General features: G+C 41.8%; 1 protein-coding gene across 12 annotated transcripts in view; it reads right to left on the bottom strand.

The window, feature by feature from the left end:
* Positions 1 to 16,537, bottom strand: part of REV1 (REV1 DNA directed polymerase) — a 92,071-nt gene extending 75,534 nt beyond the window's left edge. For 4 of the 12 annotated variants that reach the window (XM_044772972.2, XM_070511639.1, XM_070511633.1 and 1 more), the window contains exon 1: positions 16,075 to 16,294. Coding sequence is in view for 5 of the 12 variants with exons in the window: in XM_044772976.2 (XP_044628911.2) it covers positions 6,611 to 6,639 (29 nt within the window). In the remaining 7 variants the exon portion in view is untranslated. Of the gene's footprint in view, positions 1 to 6,610; positions 6,676 to 16,074; positions 16,295 to 16,437 lie in introns of those variants that run through there. The other 8 variants (XM_044772973.2, XM_070511634.1, XM_044772976.2 and 5 more) reach the window with 5 other exon arrangements.
* Between the last annotated feature and the right edge of the window lie 402 nt (positions 16,538 to 16,939).

The following is a 16,939-nucleotide window of genomic DNA, read 5'->3' as shown; positions in this document are numbered from 1 at the left end:
AACATTATAAGGTTCTAAACAGTTCACACACTAGCAAAATTCCCACTACATATCCAGAAAATGTCCAAATACATATTCATTAGCGTTAATCTGTTGGTTACATATCTGTAACTCTAAAGTATATTGACTATTAAGTAATGAAACTGACTTTGAGTGGCTTTTACTCAGTCTCATTACTCTAGTCATATGTACACATATAGGTTTATGTTATCTTCAATTAACAGTTACTTAAGAACTAGTTGCTGAATGAACTGGAATATATAAATGGATATGCAACGGATGAATAAATGTGCATTTTACAGTAGTATAATAATTCATGAATATGACACAAATGCAAAGACAGCCACGTGAGGCCTCCCAGACTAGGCAAGGCTGACATAAAACAAGTCTACCTTGGGCTCGCCCCCATATTGCTACTCAGTATCTCTCTTCTTCTTCAGGGCCTCTTTGTTCAGTTTAATTAGCTGTCAATTCTCTCTCTGTTAACAATTAAGGAACTGATTAGTAACTGGCTTAAGATGTGATACATCCCAGAGACATGTGTATTTAAAAAGACTTCTCCATGACCATTTAATAGGGGAAAGCACAGTCTTTTCGACAAATGAAGCTGGGAAAACTGGATATCCACATGCAAAACAATAAAGTTGGACCCTTATCTTACACCATATACAAAAATTAACTCAAAATGAATCAAAGATCTATATGTAATACCTAAACTATAAAACCCTTAGAAGAAAATATAGGAGAAAAGCTCCATGACATTGGATTTAGCAATGATTTCTTGGATACAACATCAAAGGCACAGATAACAGGGGCTGGCCCAGTGGCACAGTGGTTAAGTTCACACATTCCGCTTCAGCAGCTCAGGGTTTGCTAGTTCAGATCCTGGGTGCAGACGCACGCACCGCTTGTCAAGCCATGCTGTGGCAGGCATCCCACATATAAAGTAGAGGAAGATGGACACGGATGTTAGCTCAGGGCCAGTCTTCCTCAGCAAAAAAAAAGAGGAGGATTGGCAGCAGATGTTAGCTCAGGACTAATCTTCCTTAAAAAAAAAAAAAAAAGCACAGATAACAAAAGAAAAATAAAGGCAGCCTTGATAGTCTAGTGGTCAAAGTCTGGCGCTCTCACCACTTCAGCAGCCCTTACAACTAGGATATACAACCACGCACTGGGGCTTTGGGGAGAAAAACAAAAGAGGAATATTGGCAACAGCTGTTAGCTCAGGGTGAATCTTTCCCTGCAAAAACAAAAAGAAAAGATTCATAGCCAATTGTTAAATACTTAAAAAAAAAAAAAAAAAGAAAAAGATAAACTGGACTACTATACCAAAATTTAAAACTGTGTATCAAAACGACATAATCAGCTGAGTAAAAAGGCCATCCACAGAACAGGAGGAAATATTTAAAAATCATCTGATAGGGGCTGGCCCGGTGGCGCAGCGGTTAAGTCCACACGTTTCGCTTCAGTAGCCCGGGGTTCGCCGGTTTGGATCCCAGGTGCAGACATGGCACTGCTTGGCAAGCCATGCTGTGGTAGGCGTCCCACTTATAAAGTAGAGGAAGATGGGTAGGGATGTTAGCTCAGGACCAGTCTTCCTCAGCAAAAAGAGGAGGATTGGCAGCAGTTAGCTCAGGGCTAATCTTCCTCAAAAGAAAAAAAATCATCTGATAAGGGATTAATGTCTGGAATATATAAAGAACTCCTATGACTTAACAATAAAAAAATAAACCAATTAAAAAATAGGCAAAAGAGGGGCCAGCCCTGTGGCCTAGTAGTTAAGTTGGGCACAATCCGCTTTGGTGGCCTGGATTTGGTTCCCAGGCATGGACCTACACCACTTGTTGGCAGCCACAGTGTGGTGGTGACTCACATACAAAAGAGAGGAAGATTGGCACAGATGTTAGGGTGAATCCTCCTCAGCAAAAAAAAAAAAAGGCAAAAGACTTTAAATACACATTTCTCTAAAGAGAATATATAAATGGCCGATAAGCACACAAAAATACATTCAACATAACTAATCATTAGTGAAATGCAAATCGAAACCACAATGAGATACCACTCATAACCATTAGGATGGCTACTATCAAAACAACATAAAGTAAATGTTGGCAAGGAAGTGAAGAAATTGGAACCTTGTTGGTGGGAATGTAAAACTGTGCAGTCATTATGGAAAACAGCATGGTGGGTCCTCAAAAAATTTAAAAACAGAACTACCATATGATCCAGCAATTCCACTTTTCGGTATAGGCCCAAAAGAACTGGAAACAGGGTCGTGAAGAGATATTTGTAGACCCATGTTCATGGCAGCATTAATCACAAAGGCCGACAGGTGAAAGCAACCCAAGTGTCTGCTCATGGATGAATGGATAAAGAAAACATAGTATACACATCCAAATGGAATATTATTCAGCCTTAAAAAGGAAGGAAATTCTGACAAATGCTGTAACCTGGACGAACTTTGAGGACATTATGCTAAGTGAAATAAGCCAGTCACAAAAAAGACAAACTGTATGAATCTCCTTATATGAGGTATCAAGTTGCCAAATTCAGAGACAGAAAGTAGAATGGTGGTTGCCAGAGGCAGGGGGGAGGGGGAATGGGGAGCTATCGTTTAATGGGTGCAGAGTTTCAGTTACACAAGGTGAAAAGCATTCTGGAGATGGATAGTGGTGACAGTTACACAATAATGTAAACATACCAAATGCCAGTGAACTCTACATTTAATGGTTAAAATTGTAAGTTTTTTACCACAATTAAAAATTAAATAAGATAAGTTTTCAAAAATAAGCAAAGAAAGTTAAAAAAATAAAAAAGGACTTCTGACACTGGAAACACTCCATAGGCCGCTGGGATCACAGTGACTGGCAGGCTACAGGGAAGGATGTAACTAGGATGTTCAGTGGGAGTACAAAGCTGGGAAAGAGGCTATTTTCCAAGAAATCCATACAGCAGTATCTGGGATTTTTTTTCTTGGAGGAGAGGACAGTGGGAGGCCATTTGCAGAATTAATTTACTAGGACCAAGTACTGTTCCTGATAAGTGACTAAATGAAGTGCAGGCAGATAGTCACTAAGAAGGTTTGATAAAGCCTGCTCCAATGTGCTCTTATTTGTCCTTAAATGGCAAAGCCTTTAACACCAGATAAACAGCTTTTTATATAACATTTAGATAGAAAAATACAGCTGTTTTGAGATTTCGTTTTGATTCAACCATAGAGACCATTACTGTCTAAGGCTCTAGTTCTCAGATTGCTCAAGCTATAAGAACACAATAGAGATTCTTGAATTTCACAACGCAGGGAGGTAGAACCTTCTTCTAGACCCATCCCACCAACGAGTCAGGTTCTGATTTTGAAAAGACTCTCACCAAGCTATTAAAAACAAAATTCAGACACCCAAATGAAGGGCATTATGCCCTTGTAACAACTTCCAAGAAGCACAACTACTGGCTCTAGTCTTTACTATATCCTTGCTTTTAGGGATTCTAAACCAAGCTGACAGTTCTCATCCTAAGAAAATACTAATACTACTAATAATAAATCTCACGTATTTAAGATATCTTTGAAAAATATATAAAAATGTCAAATATTTAGATCAGATATCATTCCTAACCTAATAGAACCCTTCTAAAACTTTTTACCTGGTTTCCTCACCTTTAGTATACTGAAACATTTTCCAAATACCAATTTTTTCCTGTTGCAATGAAACAATTCCTGTACTATATGATACCATCTCGATCAAACACCAAATAAACACAGAATTCAAAGAACTTTAATTAGCCAAATAACAGTGGCTACAATATACACAGCATATCTAAACAACAAATTATAGGTTTAGTACATAAGCCCTTTCTAGAAGTGAGTCTGATCTTTCCATCTTTTCTTGAGACATTCTCTATTATCCTCCAGGTTCGTGGCTTGTGTTTATACACTGCTTTGTCATGCTGCCAGTAGTCAGGCTTGCTAGGAGTTCCTTTCCAAAAATAGTTTTTCCTGGTCTACTTATAAAAGTAGTACACTTTTATTGCAGAAAATGGGAAAATGCAAGAAACAGAAAAAGGGAGGGGAAAATTACCCATATTCTCACCATTTTTTATTTTTTTTAAAGATTTTATTTTTCCTTTTTCTCCCCCAAGCCCCCTGGTACATAGTTGTACACTTTTAGTTGTGGGTCCTTCTAGTTGTGCTATGTGGGATGCCGCCTCAGCATGGCCTGATGAGCGGTGCCATGTCCCCAGCCAGGATCCGAACCGGCGAAACCTGGGGCTGCTGCAGCAGAGCGCATGAACTTAACCACTTGACAATGAGGCCGGCCCCTCACCATTTTTTAGAAAGTTCACCTGTTGACTGCACTTTGTATTTCCTTCCTTTCAGTAAGTCACTTAATGATGGGGATACATTCTGAGAAATGCATCATTAAGTGATTTTGTTGCTGTGCGAACATCATAGAGTGTCCTTACACAAACCAGGTATTATACGCTATTACACACCTAGGCTGTATGGTAACAATCTTACAGGACACTGTCGTATATGCAGTCCCTTGTTGACCAAAACATCGTTATGTGGCACATGACTGTATTCCTTAAATTTTCAACACTTAAATTCTTTAAATTTAAAAACACCACTAGTAATATCTTACATTTCCGTAGTGCCTTTATTTTTCAAAGGGGTCTTTACATCTACTGTGTATCTTCACAATACATCTATGGAGCAGGTAGGCCAAACGTGGCTATATACTAAAGAATTAACCTTACTAAAAAGAGAGGTCTAGCCTTTGCCCTTGGTTTCTGGGAAGCGATCTCTAAGCCCCCAGAATGTTCTACCTGGTAAAAGCTCTTGGTGTACCTACTAGAATCCTCTACCTATGAGCCACTCCACATAGTCTAACAATGTGATTTATGGTAGAGGCCTTGGGCCATGCACTATCAACCTCCGGAGGGGTTGGAGACCCATGTGGGCAGTCAACCATATTTATATGACCAAACTCCAGTAAAAACTCTGGATACTAAGGCTTGGGTGAGGTTCCCCAGTTGGCATTACTTTGTATTGTCACTCTTTATTGCCAGAAGTTAGCGCAGTCCCAGACTCCAGCAGGAGAGGACAACTGGAAATTCCACACACAGAACTCTCCTGTGTGCCCCATACACCTTTTCCCTTGGCTGGTTTTAATCTGTATCCTTTCACTGGAATAAATCTTAACTATGAGTACAATGGGAGTTTCAAGAGTTCTGGGTCCTTCTAGTGAATTACTGAACTTGAGGGTGGTCTTGGGGATCCCCAAACTTGCAGTTGGTGTCAGAAGTAAGAGTGGTCTTTCAAGTCCCAAACTCTGGAGCATTCTGCCCTCCAGAATTCATTCTCCCTTTCTTTCTTCTAGTTACAGAACACCTCTCCCACCCCTCTTAGTGGGAAGCAGAGCTGCCCACTAGAAAATATATTTCCGAGGCTCCTTTAAAATCGGGAGTGGCCATGTGACTAAGTTCTGGCCAGTGGAATATGAGCAGAGTAATGTCTACAAAAATCTGTGCCATATTCTTAAAGGAAGCTGTTTACTTCTTTTTCTGGAATGCAACTGTGAGGTAACTTGGCTCACCCATAAGGAGGAGGACAATACCCAAGGGATGGCTAAGAAAACCGAAGGAACCTGGGACCCTGAATAAGCTAAAAAAACAAAAGAAAGAAGTCACCCGCCCACGGTGAACTGCCCACCTACTATTACAGGAGAGAGAAAAACTTCATTATTGTTTGCATCATTGTGTTTTGAAGTCTCCATTACAGCAGCTTAGCCTGTACCCTAGCAAACGTAAGTACATTTCAGCATTTTAACACCATGATTTAGAGCCAATATTTAAACAAACTACAGAAATATAAAAAGAGAGACAAACAAGAAGATGTATAAGAAAAATATCTGAATGTATTAAAGCCGAAAATGTGTAACAAATATTTGCAATGTCCCAATTCGAGGTTGATCTTATTAAAAGGAAAGTTTCTATCCCAAACAATTCACTATAATAAAATTTTCTCTCTTATCTTCTTGGTTATTCATAACAAAAATGTAAAAAGATGACTGATTTAACAAATCAGTCATTTGAATATAAGCTGAAGGAGGCATTCTAAACGAATTACTAATAATTTTCTTCCCTGTAATTACAAATTTCCAGAGAAGGGAGAGAAAAGAAATGAAGACACTGTTTTAATAAAGTAAAAGAACCACCTTCTCTGGGTTTCCAGAGTGCAGTGAAATTAACTGGTTTCCAAACACCTTCACCTCCTCCTGACTTCCTGAACTCCAAACTACATGGGCCAACAGCTTATTAAACATCTCCGCTAGGAAGTTCCACACAAATCTCAGCGTCTGCATGTCCAAAAGGGATCAAGCTACAAAGGAAAATAAAAGAACGTTCTGGAGGTGATAGAAGAAGGAATAAAAAGCCAGTGATCTTCAGTAAGGAGAAGTGGCATATTCTCACAGGAAAGCCAAATGATTATCTGTAGAAAAGTTCAAGGTGGCAGTAAATCAAGGAGTCCAAAAGCCAAGCAAAAGTTTATAACAGGGACAGAACTTAGCTGGAGAATAAAGGAGGAATATCAAAGAAAAGTAGATTGTACCTTGAGCTGTGGTTCTCATACTTGAGCATGCATCCAAATCACTTGGAGGGCCTGTTAAAACAGACTGCTGGGCCCCAACTCCAAAGTTTCTCATTCAGGAGGTCTGGAGTGGGGCTGGGAATCTGCATTTCTAAAAAGGTCCCAGGTAATGCTGACGTAGTGGGTCTGAGCACATACTCTTAGAATGACTGATTTTGCCTGTAGTGTATCTAGAGTGATAACTGAGAACAGAAACAAGTACAGAGAAGTTCAGAGGTAATGAGACTATGCTGAATAGAAAGAATGTTGCTACAACATGCACTAAGTAGAAAGAATTTCACAACATGAGTACAGCAGTCCCCCTTATCTGAGGGGGACACATTCCAAGACCCCCAGTGGATGCCTGAAATGGCGAATAGTATTGAACCCTATATATACACTATTTTTTCCTATACATACATACCTATGATAAAGTTTAATTTATAAATTAGGTAGAGTAACAGATTAACAAAAATAATAAAATAGAACAATTATAACAATGTACTATAATAAAAGTTACCACAGATCTTAACAACCTCAGCATACGATTTTTTTTCTTTCCTTATTAAGTCAAGAACTTTCACCTTTTCACTTAAAGAAAGCAATTTACAGCTTCTTTGTGGCATAGCTGAATTGCTGGCATCTCTACTCTTGCCCTTCTGAGGAGCCATTATTAAGTAAAATGAGGGTTACCTGAACACAAGCACTGTGATACAGTTGATCTGATAACCAGATGGCTACTAAGCGACTAATGGGCAAGTAGGGTATACAGCGTGGATACAGTGGACAAAGGGATGATTCACGTCCCGGGTGGGACAGAAAGAGATTTCCTTGTGCTACTCAGAATGGCTCACCACTTAAAAATTATGAATTATCTCTGGAATTTTCCATTTAATATTTTCAGACTGCTGTTGACCACAGGTAACTGAAACCATGGGAAGCAAAATCACGAATAAGGGGGGACTACTGTAAATGCAACTCACTAGTTGAAGGTCTTGATTAAATTACAGGTAATAAGATCTCTCCTGTCCTGTACCTCCCACTCTGTCTCCCCCAAGATTCCAGGTCTGATTCAGTAGTTTACTCCATATTCACTGAACATTTACTATAATTCGTAGCTTTCAAGGTGAGTAAAGTAAGTATAAACCATGAACCAAAATTATCTATTAAATAACAAAGATTTGCATAAAACTACATACAAGAGCCTATATTAGAGGCACTGACAAAAAGCAATAAATGCAGAAAAAACAGCAGTAAATCTCATGTTGGAAAGAGACCCAAGAAGGCTCCAACGAAGAGGCAGGTCTGAGCTGAGAACAATGGGTCAGATTTTAACGGCAGGACGAGGTGAGGGGAGGATTTCAGGAAGGAATTCATGAGCAAAAACAAAGAAAAAAGAAAGCTGTTTAGGCCACATTCTGACACTGACTCACGGACAGAGGCAGGGACAGATGAACTAATTAGGTAGCTGAGCAAATACAACAAAAGACCCTGATTATCACACTGAGAAATTTGAACCCTACTTTGTAAAAGTTCAGAAAGGAAGCATAAATTTGCATATGTAAATGACGGGGGCTGAGGATGGCTGCACACAGACAGGGAAAGGTTCTAGCTCCTGAGCCTAATCTCTACCAAGATCTACAAATCTGTCTTAGCAGAAGCCCTGATCTTGTGCATTCCATCCACACACGGCACTGCATCTGCAAACTCACAGGGTAAACTGGCATATATTACGACATACAACTAAAAACAAATTCCTCTGAGTAAGTACAATTCAAAAATACGGTTTTCTCTCAAATCCTTATGTTAAGCATAACTTCAAGTGAAAATAAAGGGAGGAGAATGTTTAAGAAATTGCCACTACTTTTATCTTCTTGGCTTTTTTCCCCTTGCTTCATGCCAAGAATTTCCTATCATATAATAAAAATAACACCAACAACAAAAACCCTACTACTTTTTAAGATGATATGACATTCTAAGGAGATGCCACATTCTTCAAAAGACACCAGAAGTCTTTTTCAATCTAACTGTTTATTTAGCACTCTATACCTTAAGTAATAGATTCTATTTCTGGGAAACATTCAATGAGTTCCAAGAGAATATAACATAACCTTTAAGTGACAATCAGAAATAAGATTTTCTATTGAACATAAACAATACACAAAAGAACACTATTAACCTTCAACATCATAAACTTCAACAGCTTAACTTCAGCTGGAGAGCTAAAATTCAAAATGCAATTAAGTTACTAAAACATTTTACAACTCTAACAACAAATACATTATAAACACCTCCACCTCACTAACAAAAATCTCACTTCAGAGGTGCAGATTTCCTTTCACTTAAAAGTAGTCATAACCTAAGTCTAAAATTATCAATTCAAAAGAAATACCAAAAATCAAACTTTTTACAGCCAAAATTATCGAGCTTTTAAAATATCAAAAAGTATGTCATTTATAACCCTACCTACAACACAATTTAAGTAAATAAAATATTTGACTCAAATGAACATCAACCCAGGTTTTAAATATTCTATTGATAAAATGTTGTAATTTTCAACAGAAGGCAATCATTCTCCATACATAAATATATTCAAATGCAATCTATTACACTTTTTAGTATAACGGAGATCACTGGACTACCACGATACAGATGTGTTCTAGTTTCAACTGCCACAATTGGGCAAGTGTCTGTTCTCACTTCTGCTACTGTTGTATAACAAAGAATCTTGTTGGCCTTTGTCCTTGGTTCCGGAGAAGAAGACTCAACCCTTGGAATTTCACAACTGATGAGTTCTTTTCGATCCATGGTGGGTTCCCTAAGACCACATCTTTTAAATTAACAGGTGACTCCCAGTGGAGGATGGGCCTGGCCACACTGGAAAGGCCAACCACGTGAATAGAGGGTTGGGACTTTGAGCCACATTTGATATCAGCCTGTCCTCCTGGAAGATGAGGGTGGCTGAAGACCGAATTCAACCATGTGGCCAATGATTCAATCAATCATGGCAATGTAATAAAATTCCAATAAAAACTCTGCATGCTGAGGCTTGCGTGAGCTTCCCTGGTTGGTAATCATACTTTGTTGGGGCAGGAGGATGACATGTCCTGAGGACATGGAAGCTTCATGTCTGGGACCCTCCCAGACCTCTCTCCAGGTATCTCTTCTTTTGGCTGGTCTTGATTTGTATCCTTTACAATAAAACTGTAATTGCTAATATAGCACTTTCCTGAATTCTGTGACTCATTCTAGCAAACTACCACATCTAAGGGGGTAGTGGGAACTCCCAAATTTGTAGCCAGTTGGTGAGGAGTGCAGGTGGCCTGGAAGGCCTGGAGCTCGCAGCTGGTATCTGAAGTGAGGGGAATTTTGTGGACTGTGCCCTCATCTATGACGTCTGCCCTCACTCTGCGTAGTTAGTGCCAGAATCACAGTGCAGCTGTAAAACACCATCTACTGTCCTACCTCTCTTCTAGGGACTCTTACGGGAATTGAACGAGAAAAAGTCAAGTGAAAGCACTTTTTTTATGGAAATTGAACGAGAAAAAATCAAGTGAAAGCACTTTTTAAGGCATAAAGCATTACAAAAAGTAAAGGACTTTTTCGGTTATGCTGTCAAAAATATAAAGAAGAAACTGTTAAGATATTTTTAAAATTCAGGATAGTCCAGCTTAAATTTTTTAAAAGGCTGAAAATAGTCAATAATAATTCATCAAGAAATAGAGCCTATAAAATTCAGAACTCTGATGAAAAGCATTTTAAAAAGCAAGGAATCTAAATCATAATTTCAATTACATAATTAAGACTAGTGCCTAAATCACAAGTAGTAAGTAGTAATCTCAAGTGTAGAAATGATGGAGTTTAGAAAACAGAAGATTCAGCTATTATTTTCTGACTAGACCTACAAAGAGCTCATCTGAGCCTTGGTTACCATCAGGAATGATTGATGCCAATAAGCAACATTTTGGTTACTCTGATACTAGGTTCAAGTAAAATAACTATCCACATCATAACCAACTTTTTTGGCCTATCCCTACCTTACCTTTTAAATCAAGCATAAAGCCACAAGGCCAGAGTAGTCCTCAAAAGATTTCTCAAACCATCCTATGTACAGATAGCAGCTACCTGCCTATATGAGAAAGCATAATTTCTAATTGCATTACAGAGGACAAGAATTTTTTCTATAACTTTAAAGCCAATGATTTTTTAAAAACCCTCAAAATTTTAAATCGCAAATTTACAAGAATATATCCTTCAATTCTCTACCCTCGAGAACATAAGATACTAAAAGCATACATTGGTCTTTCCCTGGGTGACGAAGGGGGACGTTTAGTGTAGGAAGAAAATATGGCCTTCCAGTCCAAAAGAAATCCCCAGGTTCTAGTCCTATTTCTCTTCTTCATCAGTCAATTGACTCTCTGGTCTCAATTTCTTCCAAGAAAATATAAAGGCATGGCCTGTTCAATCTATACGATTCACTCTAGCACTGGCACTCTGAATCTGAAGTGTTGAGAAATCAACAACTCATAATTTAGACATTCTTCAAGTTTTAAAAGTCTCAGAAGTACATGTCAAAACACCAATGTGTTCCTCCTCACTTATTACTTACAAAGATTTGCTCCACCATCATTAATCTATCATGAATTTTTAAGTATTTACTTCCTACCTTAAACTTCTTTTAGCCTTAAGCAAATTTAAAGACATTCATGTTTTCTTGAATCTGATGCACCACATCTATTATATGCAAAACCGTTTCAAACTATTTACAAAGCTGACCTACCACGACACACATGATGTTTGACTTATTTTTAATAAGTTTTAATAAGAATGAGAAAAAAATAAATGATTTTGCATTATCATCAGCCTGTTAAAATGTTTCACTCCTAGAGACTATACAGGCATTTAAGTGCAGTAGTAGTTAAATCCAAAAAAAACTTAGCCACCATCGATGATGAAACTGTCAGTAGTTAAGAGGAACACATACAAATAACATGATAAAACATAACGGCAAGTTTCCAAACAGAAACTCTGTTTTTATGCACGTAGCAAAGTGGTTATGACCTTGGGTGACGGAATCAGATGGAAGGAGAGTGAAATGCTGGCTCCGCTCTTACACGTGTGACCTGCCCAAGTAACATCATCTCTCTAAGTCTGTGTCTTTATAACTGTGCCTACCTGATACGGTAGTTGTAAATATTAAATGAGACACTGCCTTAACAAAGAGCCTGACACACAGTAAGTATTCAATAATTTAGCAATTCTTATTAAATTTCGGAACAAATGTACACAGTGAACAAGTATTTTGATTTTTTTCCTTTAAGTTTAAGGCCCAAAGTTTAGGATCCCATTGGTTAAAGTTCAGATTGAGAAACAAAACAAAACATAATGTTCCTACAGAGAGGCATTTTACTAAAGATAAGTGGACTAAGTAAAAATAACTGGTTATCACGCAAGTGCAGTGACCAGAGGCAGAATCTTAGCTTCTAAGAATAATTCAAATTGCATTAGTTCAAAGTATCTATTATTACAAAGCGATTGTTTGTCCCCATCAATTCTTTCCTATTTCTGTAAATGCTAAAGAAAAAGCAAAACCACACTATCAAAAGAAGAACAGAAAGAAAAAAGAAGGCATGAAATACAGCTCAGTTACTATAAGCTCTAATTAAGAACCAAATACAATTTGGGGGGAAAACAGATAATAAAAGCAGGCAGAAATTGAACACACTAAAAATGATAAAACATCTCTCCTTTTCCAAATACTACAAGACTCATACTTCAACTGGGTATTCAAGGATTTTCCTGTCTTCAGCTTACAGCAACTCCTTTCATCATCACAATCACATCTCCAGCTGAACTTCAAAGAGAAATATATAAAAGCCACTCTGCTGGGTGGCTGTTGAGATAATCACTCTTAGCATCTTCTACAGACTCTAAGAATAAAAAAGCTGACTTACACGTTAAGACCAAATACTGGTCACCATTCTCAGCAGTTTATTTTTTAATCCATTCTAGACATCCACAAAATCTATTTATTTTAAAAAAGAGTTCCATAAACATAACTTTGGTAGTCAAAAAAATTCAGCAAAGTAATAAACATAAAATTCAATGATCCCACCTTTATCTCATGCAAAAACACAAAATCCTAAGTGAATACTCCAAGCTAATGTCAAATATTGCTTTTAAAAACTATAAAATAACCCTGTTCTAAGCACTTTACATATATTCACTCAATTATTATTCACCATAATCCTACGGGGTATTATTATTGTCACCATCTTACAGATGAGCAAACCAAGGAACCACAAGTATTAACTTGCCCAAGGCCACACAACCACTAAATGGTAAGAGCCCGGATCCTGACTCAGGCTGTCTAACTCCAGAGCCAATGCTGAAATCAACTACACCATTAATCATTCAACAAGTTTTATTGAGAGCGTCCTCTGTGCCAGGCATAGCTCTAGTACTGGGGATTGAGCTGTCAACAAGTCAGACACAGCCTCTGCCCTATGGTCGGGGAGAGGCCTGGGAGCAAACAAGGCTAATGGGGGAAACTGACAAATAAGGGAAGAGTGTATCCTCGCCTAGTAGTAAATGTCATGGAGAAAAATAAAGCAAAATGAAAGAACCACAAGTGACAGAGGGAGGGGCTGGCTTCCACTTTAGGGGTCAGAGAAGCCCTCTCTGAGGTGATGACATTTGAGGAGCAAACAGAACATGTAAAGGCAAGATAACCACAGGAGGAAGGGGGGGCCCACCTAAAGGGATAGCAAGTACAACATCCCTATGGTAGGAACAATTTCATTTGTTCAAGAAATGACAAAAGGAGCATGGGACTGGGGCAGAGCCATGAGGAGTCATGTGGTAAAAGGTGAAGTTAGAATTGACAGCTGTCAAATCATGTCATGCTCTGATGGGCTGGGGTAAGAAGTCCTAGGGGCAGGAAGCTTTTGGAGGATTTTGAGCAAGAGAGTGGTAATATGTCTTGTCTTTAACAAGACTGCTGTGATTGTTATGTGGGGATCAGACAGGAAGAGAGCAAGAGATACCAGGTAGAGCACCGTTACAACAGTCTAAGAGTTGGAACTTAGACTAGGACTGATGCACTGTTTATAAGTAGATGAGATACTAAAAGAAGAGCATGCAACCTAATTGTCTCTAAAAAAGTCTTTTTTCATATTTCTCCTTCCCTCATCCCCTATTCCTAACTTGACTTTAAAAAAAAATTAGAGATTTTTTTATATCCATGTTAATGCTTCAGTTGGTTATTATTGAATTATTATTATTATTCAGTTGGTTCCTATTAAAGGAAGGGAAAACAGATTAAAAGGTATTTCCTTCATTTATAAATGTTCTGTTTAATATACTCTATGATTTATAATATGCCACATACACTCGTACATTCTTGAGAAGTAGAAAGAGCTTTACTACTCTTTAGTTTAGGGCTCACTCATTTATTTAGAGACAAGAAGAGGTACCCATCACCTCTTCTGATTAGCTAGCTTCTCATGCTTTGTCTTCAGTACATCCTGGCTCATTCTAGATTGTGAATTGTGAATACAAAGAGAATATTATTTACTGAGCACCGCTGTGCACCAGGGACTCACTCGATTCTTTACATTTAAGAACTCATTTAATCCTCAGCTACCCAAGGTAGGAAATGACGTCTTCATTCTACAAATGACGAAAACAATCAGAGACATTACTTAAAATTGTCCAAGGCCACACAGCTAACAATGGGCAGAGCCAGAATTTAAATTTACATCTAACTCCAAAGTTCTTGTCTTTCTCCTACAGCAGCAAAGAAAAAAGTATCAAATATATATTATACGCAGTCTTCCTAACCTATTATTAATGACCAGCTTGTTGCTTTCTTTTCTTTCCTTTCTCTTACGTAGAATTTGAATTTTGAGGCTGGGAGTGGGAAAAATGGAGTCATCTTACATCAACAAACACATTATGTTGAAAAATTACTTTCTACTTGAGATTTCATAAAAATTAATCCCAAAGGAGTGATTACCACCTCTATAGAAGAAAAATCTTAAATATGCATTGTTCACTATAAAATAGGAGTAAAGTTCTATAACAAAAGGAGGTCGGTACAGTCTCTGCCCTCAAGAGACCTACAAGATAAGTCAGGAAAGAGAGAATATGGGTAAAAAGATGATTGATAACACATGAAAACTGGCAAATAAATAGCCTACGAATTGAATGGAGGAGATATTCGCAGTCCTGAGAAGGACTCCTGGAAGAGGGACTTTAGGACAGCTTCGAAGAGGCCAGGGCAGAAAAGAGAGGGAGGGAAAGACATGCCAGCAGCACTAGCACTGGCTAAGACGAGACTGAGCAGAGACGGGAAAGCAGAGAGCAGAAGTTTCGAAAGCAGGCAGACGGCAGCCCCCCAGCACGGGTTACTGCGCTCTCCGCAGGAAGCAGCCAGGCTCAGGCGCGTCCTCCCCGACCTAGAGAGGAAAGGGCTAACTCTCGAAGACTGCGGTGGAGACGCCGGACTCCAGGCACACACCAAGAACTAAGAATTGTTACGAGAAGTACATCAAGTCCTCAGCAGTCAGTTACAAGCCCTTTTAAGGTATACGCTAGTCTACACTATCTTCACCTAAACGACATCATTTCCACTCTGTACATGACCCGAGAAAACGTGGAAGACAGAAACAGCAGACTTACACCCGCTGCAACAAAGGGGAGTGAGTTAAGATATATTAAAGTATTTCTTTACAAACGGGGTTTAGGTAGTAAGAGCAGTGAAATAGATAAGGAAATGCCCCTTTGCGTCTACACAGGGGCTGAATCATTTTAACAGTGAGTGAAGTGTGAAAGGGGCACCTGTAAGGACAGCTGGGGAAAGGTGCCCTGCACATTAAGGCAACAGATGAGTGACCAGGAAAATAAGTGAATGAAAATCGCCTTCAGATACTCCTCCCCACGCCGGGCCCGGGGAGTGGGGACATCGCGGCGGGAAGCGGGCGGAGACCACCAGCGCTCGGCCGGGCCGACAGCCCGCAGCGCCCGAGGCAGCGCCGGCCGAACGCGCGCGGGAATGAATGGCCCCGGGCCGAATGGCCGGCGAGGCGCAGCGCAGGACGAACGAGCTGGCGGCGGCCGGCGGGCGCGGGGAGCGCGGAGGGAAGGGCCGCGGGCGCGAGGTCGGCCCGCGCCTCGGAGTGCGGGCGGCGGGGGCGGCGGCGCCATGGCGGAGGGGGAAAGGGAGGTCACGCGTTACATAACCCGGCAGCTGCCGCGCTCGGGGCGCCGCGGGCCGCCCAGGCCGCGAGAGGACGGCCCGCGGGGCCCGGGCCGGCGCGCCCTCCCCCGCCCCGCTCAGGCCGCCCGCGCTCCGGCCGCCGCCGGGCGGGTCTGCGGCGCCTCGGCAGACGCGTGTCCGGTCCCGCCCCTCCCCCACTCCCGCCGCCGGCCCGGGGGTCGCTCACCTTCCGCGTTGCCCCAGACCACCATGCCCGGGCACGGCGGCCTCCTCCGGCCTCACGGGCCCCGGCGCCGCCACCGTCGCTGCACAGCGCCCTCGCCGGGGGCCCAGGAGGACAGCCGGGGGAAGAAGCCGCACCCCCGTGCCGCGCCGCGGTCCACGCTCGCCCCACGCTCACGGCTGCCGGCCCTGCGCGCGCCGCGCTCTCCTGCCCCTCCCCCCTCGGCGGGCGCGCGCGCCACCGCTCCGCCCCGCCCCCTCCGGCGGGCGCGCGCTCCCTGGCCCCTCCCCCGCGCCTCCCCGCCCGCACTGGCCTGCTCTGCGCGCGCGGCTCGGAGCGGCCGTCCCCGCCCCGGCTCGCACTCACCCCGCGCGGCGCACGCGCTCCGCTCGCTCCCTGCCCGGGCGACCCCGAACGACGGGCGCGGCGCCTCAGAGCTCCGCGCCTGCTGGCCCGCCCCTCCCCGGCCACGCCCTCCTCTCTGCCGCCGCCCGCAGCGGGCCGCGCCTCCGCGGCACGTGACCGTCTCGCTCGCGGGGGCGACGAGGAGCGCGGCGTGGGCCCGCCTTCTGCAGCGCGCGGATCGCCCGCAACCCCACGACCTGCCCGGCTCCCGCTCGGCTCCTGGCGCCTTGGTCGCTGCCTCGGACCGAGCGCTGCCCTCGCTTCAGCTAGTCCCCGCCGCCCCCGCCTCGCCCCGGTCTGGATACCCCAGTCCGGGAGGACACAAGTGCAAGGACTGACCATGCTTGAAACCCTGGTACTGTCCGAAGATACGTAAAACACACGGGTCCCTGTCCAAGCGATTGATTGACAGTGACATCTAGTGGAGAAAGAGACACACAGGAACTGACAATTTCCTATGTCA

Source organism: Equus asinus, chromosome 6 (assembly GCF_041296235.1).
Source record: "Equus asinus isolate D_3611 breed Donkey chromosome 6, EquAss-T2T_v2, whole genome shotgun sequence".
Taxonomy (NCBI): Eukaryota; Metazoa; Chordata; class Mammalia; order Perissodactyla; family Equidae; genus Equus; species Equus asinus.
The sequence above is the reverse complement of the archived record's forward strand: the minus strand, read 5'-3'. Positions and strand labels throughout refer to the sequence as shown.